The sequence below is a fragment of the Prionailurus viverrinus genome, chromosome D2 (assembly GCF_022837055.1).
Source record: "Prionailurus viverrinus isolate Anna chromosome D2, UM_Priviv_1.0, whole genome shotgun sequence".
In the NCBI taxonomy this organism is placed as follows: Eukaryota; Metazoa; Chordata; class Mammalia; order Carnivora; family Felidae; genus Prionailurus; species Prionailurus viverrinus.
In genome coordinates this window covers 53,631,832-53,648,540 of record NC_062571.1, presented here as the reverse complement: position 1 = coordinate 53,648,540, position 16,709 = coordinate 53,631,832, and the positions used below count along the sequence as shown (strand labels likewise).

The 16,709-nt window shown below is 34.5% G+C and overlaps 1 protein-coding gene across 7 annotated transcripts in view; it reads right to left on the bottom strand.

Moving 5' to 3' along the window:
* The window catches only part of EXOC6 (exocyst complex component 6), a 277,514-nt gene that overhangs the window by 119,738 nt on the left and 141,067 nt on the right, over positions 1-16,709 (bottom strand). For all 7 annotated transcript variants that reach the window (XM_047824816.1, XM_047824814.1, XM_047824819.1 and 4 more), the window contains 5 exons: positions 13,663-13,746; positions 8,609-8,655; positions 8,361-8,481; positions 7,238-7,309; positions 1,168-1,265 (listed from right to left, as the gene is read on the bottom strand). In XM_047824816.1, coding sequence (XP_047680772.1) covers positions 1,168-1,265; positions 7,238-7,309; positions 8,361-8,481; positions 8,609-8,655; positions 13,663-13,746 — 422 coding nt within the window. The remainder of the gene's footprint in view (positions 1-1,167; positions 1,266-7,237; positions 7,310-8,360; positions 8,482-8,608; positions 8,656-13,662; positions 13,747-16,709) is intronic.

Sequence of the window (16,709 nt, the reverse complement as noted above, 5' to 3'; positions counted from 1 at the left end):
CTCAATTTCAGGACTGCGAGATCATGACCTGAACTGAAGACCAAGAGTCAGACACTTAACCGACTGAGCCACCCAGGCGCCCTTCCAAACAAAATTTAAAAGCTATAAATCTCTGTTTCTAATACTAAATACCTTTGAATACTTATAGCCTTACATCTATCATTTATTGGGGAAAACAAACTACAGAGATTAGAAATAAAAGTAGTTCAATTAAAAATTTATTATAGGGGCGCCTGGGTGGCTCAATTGGTTAAGCCTCTGACTTCAGCTCAGGTCATGATCTCACAGCTCATGAGTTCGAGCCCTGTGTTGGGCTCTGTGCTGACAGCTCAGAGCCTGGAGCTTGCTTTGGATTCTGTGTCTCCCTCTCTCTCTGCCTCATCCTACCTATAAACTCTGTCTCTCAAAAATGAATAAACATTTTAAAAAATTTTTTTAAATTTTATTATAAGTCTTCCAGCCATTATGGAAAACAGTATGGCAGTTCCTCAATTTATTAAACATATATCTGCCATATAATCCAGCAATTCCACTTCTGGGTATATTTTCCAAAGAACTGAAAACAGAAACTCAAACATGTATCTATACATCAGTGTTCATAGCAGCATTACTCACAACAGCCAAAAGGTGGAAATGACCCAAATATCAAAGATGAATAAATAAATAAAATGTGATATACATACAGTGGAATATTATTTAGCCTTGAAAAATGAGATTCTGGTACATGCTACAACATGGATGCAACTTGGAAACATTATGCTAAGTGAAATAATCCAGACACACACAAAAAAACAAACACTGTATGAGTCCACTTACATAAAATACAGAGAGTAGTCAAATTCATAGAGACAAACTACAATGGTGATTGCTGGGGCTAGAAGAAGGGACTAGGAGTTAATGTTTAATTTGTACAGTTTCAGTCTGGGAAGATGAAAAATTTCTAAAAGGATAGTGGGGATGGTTGCAACAACATAAATATACTAATGTCACTGAACTGTACATTTTAAAAAGGTTAAAATGGCAAAACTTGTTATGTATATTTTACCACAATAAAAAATAATTATAAGCATTTTTATTGCTAAATGCGAAATCATATAAGCATTTTTATATTCTAAAGTATATAACAAACTTTTTCCTTACATTAAGGTTCCATGGCTTTAGACTAACCTGAAAACTCCAGCCCATTTCTTAAGCAGTGTTTCATTGTATTGATCTCTTATTTCAAATAAAAGGTCAAAAAGTCGGTTCACTGGAAAACCATAACCCTAAAACACAACACAAGCAGATAAACAAGTCAAATAAGTAAAGGTATACATTAGAGAAATGTTGAAAATATTGGAGAACTATTTGCAAGTGATCACTACATCATATTGTATGTCATTACAACAGCACAAAAATAAGTTATCCTTTTGACTTTCTACTAGGTTGCATGAGATAAGAGAGTTTAGAAAGACTTTTATGAAGCTGGAATAATTTTTCCATTTCTCCTCTCTCTTTTCAGTCTGGATTACACGGTTAACCTTCAAAAGTAGTAGAAGTCAAAACTGGAGAAAAAGTTCAAGATTAGTGACCTGCATATATAATGGTGTCTTGGGAAGTGGCCCTAAAAAGGATAAAAGAAGAAAAGAGAATATATTTTGTCTGAAACACACTAGCTTCATTTTGCACCTTCAATTTAAGATTGACTTCACTGTACAGGGGAAATATACACCTTTCCATCAAATATACACTCTCCAAAACTTTATTCCTTTCGAAATTCAATGAAATTTTACCCATTTCAGGACCAAATATTTCTGCCCACCTTACAGATTTGTCCTTTTTCCCCTTCAAGGTTTCCCTCTTCTTTATTTTTGATCCTACTCTGCTTGCAGGAACTGTTTCATGGATTATTTATTCACCATTGTCTTTAATTTCCACTAGTTCCTTTCCCTTGGCTAAATAAATATGTTAAATGAACTCCCATCTTTAAGCCAAGAAAAATAAGAAACAATAGTAAGAAAAACAAAAAAGCCCCCTCAATTTGCTGTGCCTGCCAGCTGCCTCCCTTTGTACTCTCTTCATATAGCCAAACCTACTACAATCTAACTCCCACCGCTATTCCTTTAAAACTTCTCTCAACAATGTCACAGATTACCTCCTAAATATAAAAGTCAATGATCTCTCACTCTACATTACCTCTCTCTTGAAACTTGTCTACTTTGAATTCTGTAACATCACTCTCTCTCCTTGTTCTCCTTTTATCTATGAACAGTTCTTCCAGTTTTCCTTTTTCTTCTATCTCCGTCCTTCGATGTTTTTCTTCTAGGTCTCTAGCATAATGTGAAGTCTACTGACTTCAAACACTATTTTCTCTGATTATTCTGAATCTACATCTCTAGTTATTTGGAAACTCCAAATATTTCTAAACCTGTTAGACATCTCCAATGAGGCTGTTAGACATCTCCAACACCTGTTAGACATCTCCAATGAGGCTGCCAGCAAGCAAACACACTAAAGTTAGCTTATCTCTTCCGTTTCTAACTAAACCAAGTGTTTTTCCTATTTCCTATCTCTGTTAATAGTTCTACCATCAATTCAGTTATTAGGAAGAAACTTGAAAAACATTTAAACACCCCACACTCAAACATATCATTTAACAAATCCTTTTGATTTTACCTCCTTAACAAATCTCTTTCAAATCCATCATTCTTCTCCACCACTTACTTTCTTTTTTCCAGAAATATTCCCAGTGCCACTGCTTTATTTTGGTCTGCCACATCTCTTGCCTAGACCATTATAAGAGCTTCCTAAACTGAAATTCCAACTATCTGTCTCTTCCAACTCAATCTATTGCAAAGACTCTCAAGATTATCATTTAAAAGTGCAAATCTGATCACGCCATCCCCCTGGTTAAGAACTACAGAAGACTTACTGAAGTTCCACAAGACCTGCCATAATCTGGGTCAAACTACCTTGTCAGTTTCATTACCACTATTTGCCCTTCTTTGCTCACACCCATCTTCTTTCTATCACCATACTATCCCTCTATCTACAGTTTACACATGGTATTTTATTTCCTTTGTCATTCATGTCCCTTTCCTAGTGTGTATTTGCTGAACTCATCTTTTAAAACCCAACTCCCTGGCACAAAAACAGACACATAGACCAATGGAATAGAATAGAAACCCCAGAACTAGACCCACAAACGTATGGCCAACTCATCTTTGACAAAGCAGGAAAGAACATCCAATGGAAAAAAGGCAGCCTCTTTAACAAATGGTGCTGGGAGAACTGGACAGCAACATGCAGACGGTTGAAACTAGACCACTTTCTCACACCATTCACAAAAATAAACTCAAAATGGATAAAGGACCTAAATGTGAGACAGGAAACCATCAAAACCTTAGAGAAGAAAGCAGGAAAAGACCTCTCTGACCTCAGCCGTAGCAATCTCTTACTCGACACATCCCCAAAGGCAAGGGAATTAAAAGCAAAAGTGAATTACTGGGACCTTATGAAGATAAAAAGCTTCTGCACAGCAAAGGAAACAACCAACAAAACTAAAAGGCAACCAACGGAATGGGAAAAGATATTTGCAAATGACATATCGGACAAAGGGCTAGTATCTAAAATCTATAAAGAGCTCACCAAACTCCACACCCGAAAAACAAATAACCCAGTGAAGAAATGGGCAGAAAACATGAACAGACACTTCTCTAAAGAAGACATCCGGATGGCCAACAGGCACATGAAAAGATGTTCAGCGTCGCTCCTTATCAGGGAAATACAAATCAAAACCACACTCAGGTATCACCTCACGCCAGTCAGAGTGGCCAAAATGAACAAATCAGGAGACTATAGATGCTGGAGAGGATGTGGAGAAACGGGAACCCTCTTGCACTGTTGGTGGGAATGCAGATTGGTGCAGCCGCTCTGGAAAGCAGTGTGGAGGTTCCTCAGAAAATTAAAAATAGACCTACCCTATGACCCAGCAATAGCACTGCTAGGAATTTATCCAAGGGATACAGGAGTACTGATGCATAGGGCCACTTGTACCCCAATGTTCATAGCAGCACTCTCAACAATAGCCAAATTATGGAAAGAGCCTAAATGTCCATCAACTGATGAATGGATAAAGAAATTGTGGTTTATATACACAATGGAATATTACGTGGCAATGAGAAAAAATGAAATATGGCCTTTTGTAGCAACGTGGATGGAAGTGGAGAGTGTGATGCTAAGGGAAATAAGCCATACAGAGAAAGACAGATACCATATGGTTTCACTCTTATGTGGATCCTGAGAAACTTAACAGGAACCCATGGGGGAGGGGAAGGAAAAAAAAAAAAAAAAGAGTTTAGAATGGGAGAGAGCCAAAGCATAAGAGACTGTTAAAAACTGAGAACAAACTGAGGGTTGATGGGGGGTGGGAGGGAGGAGAGGGTGGGTGATGGGTATTGAGGAGGGCACCTTTTGGGATGAGCACTGGGTGTTGCATGGAAACCAATTTGTCAATAAATTTCATAAAAAATAAATAAATAAATAAATAAATAAATAAATAAATAAATAACAGTAAAAATAATAATAATAAATAAATAAAAATAAAACCCAACTCCCATTTCAACTTTCTGTACAGACTTTCCCAATCTAGAATTAAAGTCAGACATTCCATCTTCTGTGAGCCCAAAGGTTTTTAATATATTGCTATATTAGTATGTCTTATACATCTTATCTGTTTAAACCGTAAATTTATTGAAGAATTTTTATTTCCCTATTGTCTGATTTTTAGGTCTCTATCGTTTTATATATCATCTAGCTACTAGCACATAGTGGGTGCTCAAAAAATGTTAGTAATGAATCATAAATGTTTACTTGTGATTTACTCAATGCGTAGTAAGCAGAACTATAATATGTTGGTGTTATTTTTTAACGTTATTGTTTAGTCAGCATTGTTTTAAGTAATAAAATGACATATGAAAAGAAAACTTTCCTTAGGGTGGCAAAGGGCCAATTTTAAAAACTAAATATTATGCAATGTTTTCTAGTTTTTATGAAAAGACCCTCCCCAATTCTTTAATTAAAAGGTATAACTTGACTACAGTGTGTAAGACCTACCTAATACTCAGCCTGTCAATTTTCAGTGGAATGAAAATATTGCAGGATTTCTGAATAAGTAATATGGATTGGTTTGTCCTCCTCAATCTTATTTCAAAGCAGTAAGATGAGAAAGGTATGCTTACAAGGGCTTATACACCTATCACTGTTACTTTCTAATGCCTCTATTACCTGAATATTGTCTATTACTCTTCTTTGATTCTCTAGAGAAATCCTTGGAACCATAGAAATTTTCTAGATTCAGTTGTACTCAAAGTGCCAGTTCAAGAACAGTTTGTTATGGCTTACCAAGAGATAAGGAGCTTGCACCAGAATATAAATGAATGAGGCTAACCTACATAGAGAAATTCTTGTTACAAAATATATGCCAACTAAGCTAAATTTTGTACTTAGTAATGTAGTTGATTTACATTCAGACAGAAGCTCCTTTATGTTATGGATCCATAATAAATAATTTGTGGACTAGTAACATTTCCGGACCAGTGAGTGGTATTCCCACCATGCTTTAAGTAGCAACGCTTTAAGTCATTAAGGATAGCAAAACTCCCTCAAGTTACTTAGAGCTAGACCTAAAAAAATTAAGGTGGTCTCCAATAAAACTTACCAAGTTTTTTTTTTTTGCAGAGAAATCAACAAGATTACAGGTATATTTGTCACAAAATTTACGAAAACAAAAAATCCACATTATCCTGGTGTTACAGTATAAGGCATACAAATTAATAAAGATATAAGACAATAAAACAATTTACTAAAGGAACTTGTAGAATCTTCTTCAGTTTAAGAGCAAAGTAGACAACTACTATTCTAGGATGGAAAAACTCTAATGATGAAGCAAATAGTTTAAATTAGCACTTCCTAAAACATATTACATGAAGCTCTATACCTACAAGATGTCATATGGCGGAAAAAGATTCAAAGCTCAAATATATTGGGAAAATGCTGCATAAGCACCTTCCTTTTGGAATCATATGGTATAAATTTGCTCTGAAGAGGCTATTAGTGGAGAAGTCTGTTTTACTTCAATTATTTCCCAAATGTTTTGACCACAGAACTCCTTTTAAAGTAACATCTATTATCACACTTTGGAAAATGCCAATCTATATTTCAGGAAATGTTATTCCAACCATAAAAATCCCTTAAGTTTAAACATGAAAACAAAATGCAATCAATTCTTGCCCATCCGTGATCAAGTAAAAGGGACAAGCTTAAAACTTTGATACTGAAAATCACAAAGGCATTGAGTTTTGAGACAGTTCAGTTTAAACCTCATTTTTAAAAAGAAAAAAAAACAAGACACAAAGAAGTAAAGTGATTTGGTCATTGTCATAGTACACCTAAAATTAGGAAGGAAATGAGTGGAAACAGGTTTCAAACTATATGTTTTCTTTTTTTTTTTAATTCAAACTATGTTTTCATATTTATTATCACACTTAAAACAATCCTGAAAACTAATAATAACCTGATTTTCACAAATGAGGATCTAAAGTTTAGAAAACCTATAAACATATAATTAGTCAATAGTAGGGGCAAAATATAAACTCAGGGTCATGTGTGACTTCCTAAGGCAGTGCTTATATCTTCTAATTTCTAATTTTTTTTAATGTTTATTTACTTTTTGAGAGAGACAGAGCACGAGTAGGGAAGGGGCAAAGAGAGAAGACACAGAATCCTTAGCAGGCTCCAGGCTCTGAGCTGTCAGCACAGAGCCCGACGCAGGGCTCGAATCCATGAACCATGAGATCATGACCTGAGCCAAAGTCGGATGCCCAACTGACTGAGCCACCCAGGTGCCCCTTTATCTTCTAATTTCTAGTTCAGGGTTCTTTTCACTACAACATGGACTTTTTTTTTCTTCAACTACGAAAATAATTTATCTAAAAAAGAAATACTTTATCTATTCTCTCTGAATAATCAACATTTTAAAAGACGATAATATTCCCTGAGTTCTGTCCAGGGTTCATAATCAGGAAGGGGGGAAGAATAAAAAGTCTTGGGTAATAGGGAATACCAATACATAAGCAAACATCTGGTTACTACTAATTTACCACCACTAATCCATAATAAAATAAATGAGCATGATCTGTATTTTATATATCTTTAAGTGCTCAAATAGTCATAAATTGAATGTTATATTATCACCCACCTGCAACGTATCTGCAAATAATACAATGAGATTCTTCAGCTCCAGAACAAGATCAGGATCAGTACAATAAGACTGGGGTAGAGGTGGAGGGGTGGAAATACAAACAAAGAAAACAAATATAAACCAGAGTCAAATAAAATATAACCAGAAAACAATATAAACCAGAAAACAAATAAAACCTGAAACATTTTCCTTTAATATGCCAGGCTTATAATAAATTTAAAATCTTGATTATTAGTTAAATCCATGGCTGGCTTCCTGTATTCAGTAAAAATTCTTAGGGAAAGACCATAACATAATTATTCTTTAATATGTTAGAAAAAGTTATAGTTCATTGGACAAACAAGTGTATAAAGAATCTACATTCCTGATAAATAAAAAATGTATATTTACAATCTAAATACTATATAAGCTAATAATCCTTTAAAATATTTTCAATCTCTATTCCTAACAATAAAATTATAAGTAATTACAAAATTTTAAGTATGGGGAGATTTTATTGAAGGTAAGCTACTAAAACTGTCTTGAGAAAACATCTACAATAAGCAATTATTAGTTTCAACAGTCTTTATAGTACTAGTGTATTATTTCCACAAAAGGTGTATTATGCAAATATTTGATCATTTTACTTTAATGCATAAAAAAATTTCCCATTACATAGAAAGTCATTATTTCAAATGGTTTAAATTTTGACAATTGCATATTTTTAAGAAATCTGTAATTATATTACTGCAAACAAATTATAAACATCGAAGAACAAGTTCTATTGAGTTTTAATGGTGGAGTTTATTTTGGAAACAAAGAATTTGGAATGATAATTAAAAACCCTTTCTTCACGGTGCTTTTCAGTGATCTAATGAAGAGGTCAGTTGAGACTAATGAGACCAGCTTAATTCTTCATTTTCTATTAATGCTGGACTAAAAATGTCTTGGGAAGCCCCAGTCAGTTGCAAAATTACAACCCAGTATAACCAGACAAAAGCCTAACATTACTGCTTCCAAATCTGAGCTGCTACCAAAAATGCAGAATGATGGAGGTACGGTTTTCTTCTGACATCATGCATTTCAGAAGTTCCTGAAGTAACTGAATTAAAAACTTAGTAACATAATTTGGCTGACTTACTGAATGAGCTCTAAGGACAGCAATTATCTTTGAGAGGGCCATGTTCCAAAGTTCATCAGTGTATGCCCTGGTTACTAATCCTTGGGTCACATGTAAAATGTGATCTTCCACCACAAAGAACCTAAAAACAGTAATTACCAACATAGCATGTGTTAAAAAAAAAAAAATTAAAACCCAAACAGAAAACAAGCAGTTCTGACATTTAACATAATATAAAAATAATATTTATCTCCATTTTAGATACATACCCTACAATTTGAGTGAAATATCTTCTATAGCCATCAACTGTTTCATGCTTTAAATGAAAAATAAAAATCAATTTAAACCAATAAATACCAGTAACATAAAAGTAAGTTCCAAGTCACTACAATATTTATTAACAAATATTTATTGAGGGTCTACTATATGCTGCATACATTTTTAAGGTATCAGGGTTACACTGGTAAAAAGCAAAAAGCCCTTACCCTCATGTAACTTGCATTCAAAAAGAGAAAGACAATAAACAAGTTAAAAAGTAAATATAACTTCAAAACCTTCTTCACAGTAAGCTAGTTCAAGCCACCATAATTTCTCACTCGGGCTATTATATCATTCTCCTACCTAATCTCCCCAGCTTTCAGGCTTGCTCCCTTCAGTCTATTCTCCAGATACCTGCCAGGATGATACTTTTCAAAGAGTAATCAGATCATTATATCTTCCACTAAAAACCTTCCAATGACTTTATATCTGATTCACAATAAAAGTCAAACTCCTTAAAAACGATCTACAATTGCGTGTTAATAATTTTAACAAAAGGTATACAGGAAAATATTTGACCATTTGAACTTCATTCTTAGAAGTTAATTACATGAAATATTTCATTATTTTAATTACGTTCAAATGCTGTATTTTGCATATTTCATAAATGTGATCAAAATTTTCAAACATCTAAAAAAATTTTTCAAACATCTGGGGTTTTTTTTCAGGTTGTGGGGAAAGAAATAGTTTTACCTTTCAGCTTTAAAATACTATGATCAGAGATGGGGCGCCTGGGTGGCTCAGTCAGTTGAACAAACAACTTTAGCCCAGGTCATGATCTCGCAGTGTGTGAGTTCGAGCCCCGCGTCAGGCTCTGTGCTGACAGCTCAGAGCCTGGGGCCTGCTTCTGATTCTGTGTCTCCCCCTCTCTCTATCCCTCCCCTGCTCATGCTCCGTGTCTCTCTGTCTCTCAATTAATAAATACACGTTAAAAAAATTTTTTTAAATAAATACATAAAATAAAATATGATCAGAGAGAATGGAATCTACATGAGACCAGATGTTTGATATTTCTGGATACTTGTTTTATTAGATAGTATATTAGTCACATTTTATAATACGCCATGTGTGCTTGAAAAGAAGAGGTTTCTACAGTTGTTGAAACAGGCTTCTATATGGTTTATTAGAACAAGCCTGTTAAGCATGTTGTATATTCTTATTGATATTTTATCTATTTGGTGTATAAGATACTGAGACATGCTTCAAAATCCACTACAGATTTCCCATTTATCCTTTTAGTTTTGGCAATCTTGTATTAAATATTTTGAGTCGATGTTATCAAGTGCTTATAGGTTTCAATTATTTTTTATCAACACTAAGACATGAATATTTTATTTTTTATCATTCTAGATTTTTTAATATTATATGAAAGTATATATTTTGTTTCCACTCTTTTACTGGTTACCCCAGAAACTGCATTATGCATACTTAAATAATCAAACCCTAAAATCAATCAATATTTTTACTCTTCTGGACAATTCAGAAAACTGTAGTATAGTTTCATTTCATTAACTCCTACCTCACATTTATGCTTTTGTTGTGTATTTTAATTTTATCTTGTTTTAAAGTCCATAATATTTTATTAACATTATTTTCTATGGTTGACATAGATTCACCCACATATTTATACTTTCTTTGCTATTCATCCCTTCCAGCATCTCCTATCTTCCATTTGGCACCACTTTCCTTTTGCCTGAAGTAGATTCTTTAGAATTTCCTTAGTAAGGGTGTCTTAGTAACAAACTCTCCTCTTCTTTGTCTGAAAATGTCTATCTTTGCCTTTGTTTCACTGGATATAGAATCCTAGGTTGACAGTTATTTTCCTTTAGCATTTAAAATATGCCACTGTTTTTATTTCTCATGGGTAAAAACCTAGGAGTAAGACGGCTGGGTTGTAGCATAAGTACATGCTCAACATTGTAACAAATTGCCAGACTATTTTCCAAAGCGGCACCCTAGTTTTTATACCCACCCGAAGTGCATGAGGGTTCCAGATGCTCCACATCTCACCAGCATTTGCTATGATCAATCTTTTCAATTTTAGCTAGTCTAGTAAGTATGTAGTGGTATCTCACTGTGGTTTTAATTTGCATTTCCCTGATGAAACATTGATATTGAACATCTTTTCATGTGCTTATTTCTCATTTGTATATCTAGACAAATGTCTACTTGGATCTTTTATCCATTAGTTTGGCTTTAATTATTTATAGTTATACAAATTCTTTTATATTCTGAATATAAGCCCTTTGTTAGACATGAGTTTTACAAATATTTTCTCTCCATCTGTGTCTTGTCTTTTCACCTACTTGGCAATGCCTTTTGAAGAGTAGTTCTTCATTTTAATGTTCAATTTAACAATTTCTTTACCTTATGGTTTATGCTTTAGGTATCTCACTTAAGAAAATACTGCCTAACCGATGGTCACAAAGATTTTACCCTTTATTTTTTTTCTAAAAGTTTTAAAGTTTCATCTCTTGCATTTGGGTCCATTTCTTGAATTGCTGATTGAGGTAGAAGTATTTTTTTGCATATGGATAATTTAATTATCTTGTAGTCAAAAGATTTCAAGTCTTTTATATTTCCTGAGATTTATTTTATAGCCCAGCATTTGATCTACCTTGGTAAACCTTCTATGTGCATTTGAAAAGCATGCGCATTCTGCTATTTGGGGAGGAGTATTCAATAAATGTCAATTAACTAAAGTTAGCTGATACTATTTTTCAGGTCTTCTATTTTCTCTTTATGGTCTGCGATTTCACTATAAGATCTCTCAGAATGTATTTCTTTTTACTTAACTTACTCGGGATTCCTTGGATATGACTCTGTAAAAGTTTATAGTTCTTGTCCATACTGGAAACTTCTCAGCCATTATGCCCTCAAATACTCTTCTGTCTATTTCTAGCTTCTCTTTCTGAAATTCCAACTAGATATGTTAGACTTGCTCTCTGTATCCCCTCTGTCTCTCTTCTGTATTTTTATCCTCTCATCTCCCTGTGAGGCTTTCAAAGTAATCTCTTCAAATCAACTAAGAATTCATCAACTGCTAAACCTATTGATATAATTTTTAATTTTGATTAGTAGATCTTCAATTTCTAGGTATTCCACTTGATTTTTCTTCATTTTGGTAAGTATTTACAGTTTCTTGTTCCCTATTTATATCAGCAAGCTTGCTTTTTATTTAAATATATTCAATAATTACTATATTAAATGGCTAATAATTTGGGGCATCTATCATAAATCTTTTTCATCTTAGTCAGTCTAGTAGGTAGATAGTGGTATCTCACTGTAGTTTTAATTTGCATTAAATTCACAGTTACTCACAGTTCATGAGTTTGAACTCAGGCTCTGCACTGACAGTGTGGAGCCCGCTTGGGATTCTCTCTCTCTCCCTCTCTCTCCCAAAATAAATAAAAATAAATAAATAAAAATAAATGGCTAACAATTCAAACACTAAAAGTCTCTTATTAGGATTTATTTCTGTTGCCTACATTATATATTTATGTATACACACACACACACGCACACACACACACACACACACACACACACACACATATATATATTTTTTTTTTCCAGAGAGAGCACAAGCAGGGGAGAAGGGCAGAAGGAGAGAGAGAATCTTAACCAGGCTCCACAGTCAGCACAGAGCCCAATGCAGGGCTTGACCCCACAACTACGGTACCATGACCTGAGCTGAAATCAAGAGTCAGACACAACTAACTGAGCCACCCAGGAGTCCCTCTGTTGCCAATATCTTTAATGATTCTCAGTTGTTTTATAATTATTTTTGACTGTGATTTGCTAATTTTCCTTGAAATTATGATATGAAAGTTCAGAGATCTGCATTTGCTTCTACTGGCAATATCAGCATAGAAATACTTCAAACTAAATTTTCAACCTGAGATTTTTTTCAATTATCCAAGTAGAATAAATCTGTGTGGCAAACACATGTGAGAATCCACTTGTTATGTATTCTCAGAGATCTTTTTTCGCCTTGTTCCTTCAGCACCAACATTTAAGATAAGCAATGTCCTTACAGTGTGTGGAGGAAACAACAGAGAGGTTTTGCTAGATTTTTAAAATATATAACATTGTGTCCATTTGTTTTTTTTAAGTAATCTCTACTTCCAATGTGGGGCTCAAACCCATGACCCCAAGATCAAGAGTCACATACCCTACTGAGTGAGCCAGCCAGGTGCCCCCAGATGTTTGTTATCTCTAGGTCATCCTAATAATGAGGCTCTAATTCTTTGGAGTCTTAGCTTCACAAGGGAGACAACCTCTTATCAGCTACTTTGGGTGGCTCTCTGTACTCCCATGTCCTCAAAATTCATGCTTTCCCATTCAACAGATGCCTCTATGATAAAAGCCACAATTAGTGCTTAATTAAACCTATCTGGATTTCTGCCTTCATTTAGGTTTCCCTGTTTTATTTGTTCTATAGTGGAATATACTGTATAAATTACGTGCAATAAAACTCACTTTTTCATGCACTGTTTTCACAAACACATCTAGTCATATAATTATCACAAGTGCAATTCCATACAGAGCAATTCCATATTCACTTAGTTTTTCTCCTAACTATACTTTTCTACCAAATCCTCAGGGCAGTTAAAAATAATTTTTTAAATGTTTAAATGTTTTATCCAGCATCTTTAGTTGTTTTGTCAGTAGAACAATTAATCCAAGTACATAGTCTACCATATTGTCAGAAACTAATTATCACTCCCTGATACTTTACATATCTTCTTATTTCTCTTTTTATTTATTCACTATTTTATTTGTTTACTATCTATCTCTAATAGAATGTAAGCTCATGAGAGAAGGGACTTACCTGTTTTGTTCACTGCTATACCCTTAGCACCTAAACCAATTATTGGAAATGGTAGATATTCAATAAATATTTGTTGTTGAATGAATAATGATACATGCTCTGAAGAAATTAAGGCAGGGTAAGAGGTAAAAAGTGACAATATAACCAATTCAAAATGTTCACATAACTTACCATATTTGACTGGGGCTGCAATACCAGTCTTGCTTGTTTCTTCCTTTGTTTTCGGTAATAATTTTCAAATGTTTCCTCATCACCCTAAAATAAAATCAGCAGAGTAATGAAACATAAACATACTACAAAATAGATAACTTCTTTACCACTAAGAATCATTTAAATTTTTTTTTAATTTTTTTAACGTTTATTTATTATTGAGAGACAGACACAGAGCATGAGCAGGGGAGGGGCCGAGAGATGGAGAGACAGAATCTGAAGCAGGCTCTGATAGCACAGAGCCCGATGTGGGGCTTGAACTCACAAACCACGAGATCATGACCTGAGCTGAAGTCGGACGCTTAACCGACTGAGCCACCCAGGTGCCCCTCATTTTAAATTTTCTAACAAATGGAATATAACTGAAATGGTATTTCATAGTGATGTCAGGAATAAATTTTTGACTTTATAGTTCAAAAAGAGAAACCTTGTTTGTTATCATGACATTTAGGAAGACTAAATGTAAATTCAAACAATTTAACAGTTGCCCAACTTATCACTAAGGTTTTATAGATTTCTGACTAACTCAAAATATGGCTGTCAGTGAGGAGAACTAAATAAAGAAATTGGCTGTGAAGTCTCAACTTCTGAAAATAATGTATAAGACTCTACATGATCTGGCACCTTCTTCCATTTCCTGCCTCATCTCAGTATATTCAATATAGCATTTTCTTTTCACTTCCAGACTTTTGTACAAGCTATTCTTGAAAAGTGCTTCCCAGTTGTTTCCCTATATGACTTATATTTATCCTTCAGGACTCACTATAGAGCTCACTTCCTTTAGAAAGCCTTCCTCAACTTCCTGAGGCTTGCTATTATCCGTGTTATCCCATAGTAATCTGTATATCCATATCACTGCACTTATCAACTGTGTTATAACTTTTTTTTTTGAGAGAGAGAGAGAGAAAGAGGAGCATGTGCAAGGGGGGGAGGGCAGAGGGAGAGGGAGAGAGAGAATCTCAAGCATGGTCCACTCCTAGCACAAAGCCTGACGCAGTGCTCCATCCCATGACCATGAGATCATGACCTGAGCTGAAACCAAGAGTCAAATGCTCAACCGACTGAGCCACCCAGGTGCCCCTGTGCCATAACTTCTTAATTAGCAGTCTATTGGGCCATTGTCTAATAGCACTTTCTGTGACAATGAACATTTTCTATATCTGCACTGTCTTCTGTGGTAGCCATGAGACAGATATGGCCACTGAGCACTTCAATGTGGCTAATATTACTGAGACTCTGAATTTTAACTTCGTTTAATTTTAATTAATTTAAATTTAAATAGCCACATACAGCTAATAGTTACCATACTGGATAACAGAGATCTATCTTTACTACCTGACTCCAGTCTTTTAGAATATGGTCCTGTCCAACCAGTTCGCCATTGTATCCTTATTACTTAGCACAACATTTGGTGCATGGAAGGCAATCAATTGCTATTTGTTGAATGAATGAATGAATGATTGAAATGATATATCCATTTCTTTTGTCTTCCTCTCTGCTTAAAAGGAGAATCCATCCAGAGTGAGAAGAAAGGACTAGGAACCCATTCCCCTACTCAAGACTCCAAACAGAATCCAAAAGAAAAAAAAAATTACTAGGGAAAAAAAAATCAAAACTCATATTTTCACTGAAAAAAATTTTTGATAGTTTTACTAGTTAAGTACTTATCCAAAAAAATGACTTTTAAAGTTTTTTTTTAATGTTTATTTTTGAGAGAGTGTGAGCAGAGGAGGGGCAGAGAGGGAGACACAGAATCTGAAGCAGGCTCCAGGCTCTGAGCTGTCATCACAGAGCCTGATGCAGGGTTCGAACTCACAAACCACGAGATCATGACCTGAGCTGAGGTCAGACACTTAACCAACTAAGCCACCCAGGCACCCCAGAAAATGCCTTTTCTTAATGCTACAAAAACTAAACTCACAATGCAAAAAATAAGTTTACCTAGGTAACCCCTAGGGCAGCTCTCCCAGTATTTTTGTACTCAAAGAATTAAAATAATTTCAAAAAAAACTATGGTCCCCCTCACACAGTTTTTATTTTAGTAACTAAATTTTTTCCATTATGAGTTTATTTATTTATTTATTTTTTTTTAACATTTATTTATTTTTGAGACAGAGAGAGAGAGAGCATGAACAGGGGAGGGTCAGAGGAAGAGGGAGGCATAGAATCTGAAACAGGCTCCAGGCTCTGAGCTGTCAGCACAGAGCCCGATGAGGGGCTCGAACCCACAGACCGCGAGATCATGACCTGAGCCGAAGTTGGACGCTTAACCAACTGAGCCACCCAGGCGCCCCTCCATTATGAGTTTAAGTAAATATAAAGGATGCAATTTCAAGTATACTATAAATAAAACTATTACATCCTCATTTAAATATATCCAATGGTTATCTATAATCATTTAAAAAATATATGAACATGCTCTTCCTTAATATTTAGAAATAAATTACAGTTTTCCTTTTTCTTTTTTAATTAATATTTTCAGACTACCACCCTTATAGATATTTTCTAATTTAATGTGTTTTTTTCTAATACTGTGTATTTTTTTTTAAGTAAACTCTACCCCTAATGTGGGGCTCGAACTCATGACCTCGAGATCAGGAGTCACATGCTCTACTGACTGAGCCAGGCACCTCTCTAATACTATATTTTCTAGTGTAGTATGTTTGTATTTTTATTTTATTCCTGAGACCATAAAGATTTAGGTGTTAAGGTAGCTTTTTCCTTCTAGGTTGAATTATCATTACAATTAATAAAGAACTGATCAATACAATCTAAGTATATTATAATTTTAGATAATTAATAAAACAAAACCTAAATTTTTATTGGAAATTAGTTTCTTAATATGATGAATGGGGCTTTCCTTTTTTTGCACCTAACAACATACTTTTTAGCTAAAAACTCTGAACTACAGATTTAGTGTATTTAATTTACTGATAAAATACCCACCCTAAGACCCAATTAGCAAGGGCAGTCCTCACAATCAAACTGTTAAATAAGGCAAGTGTATT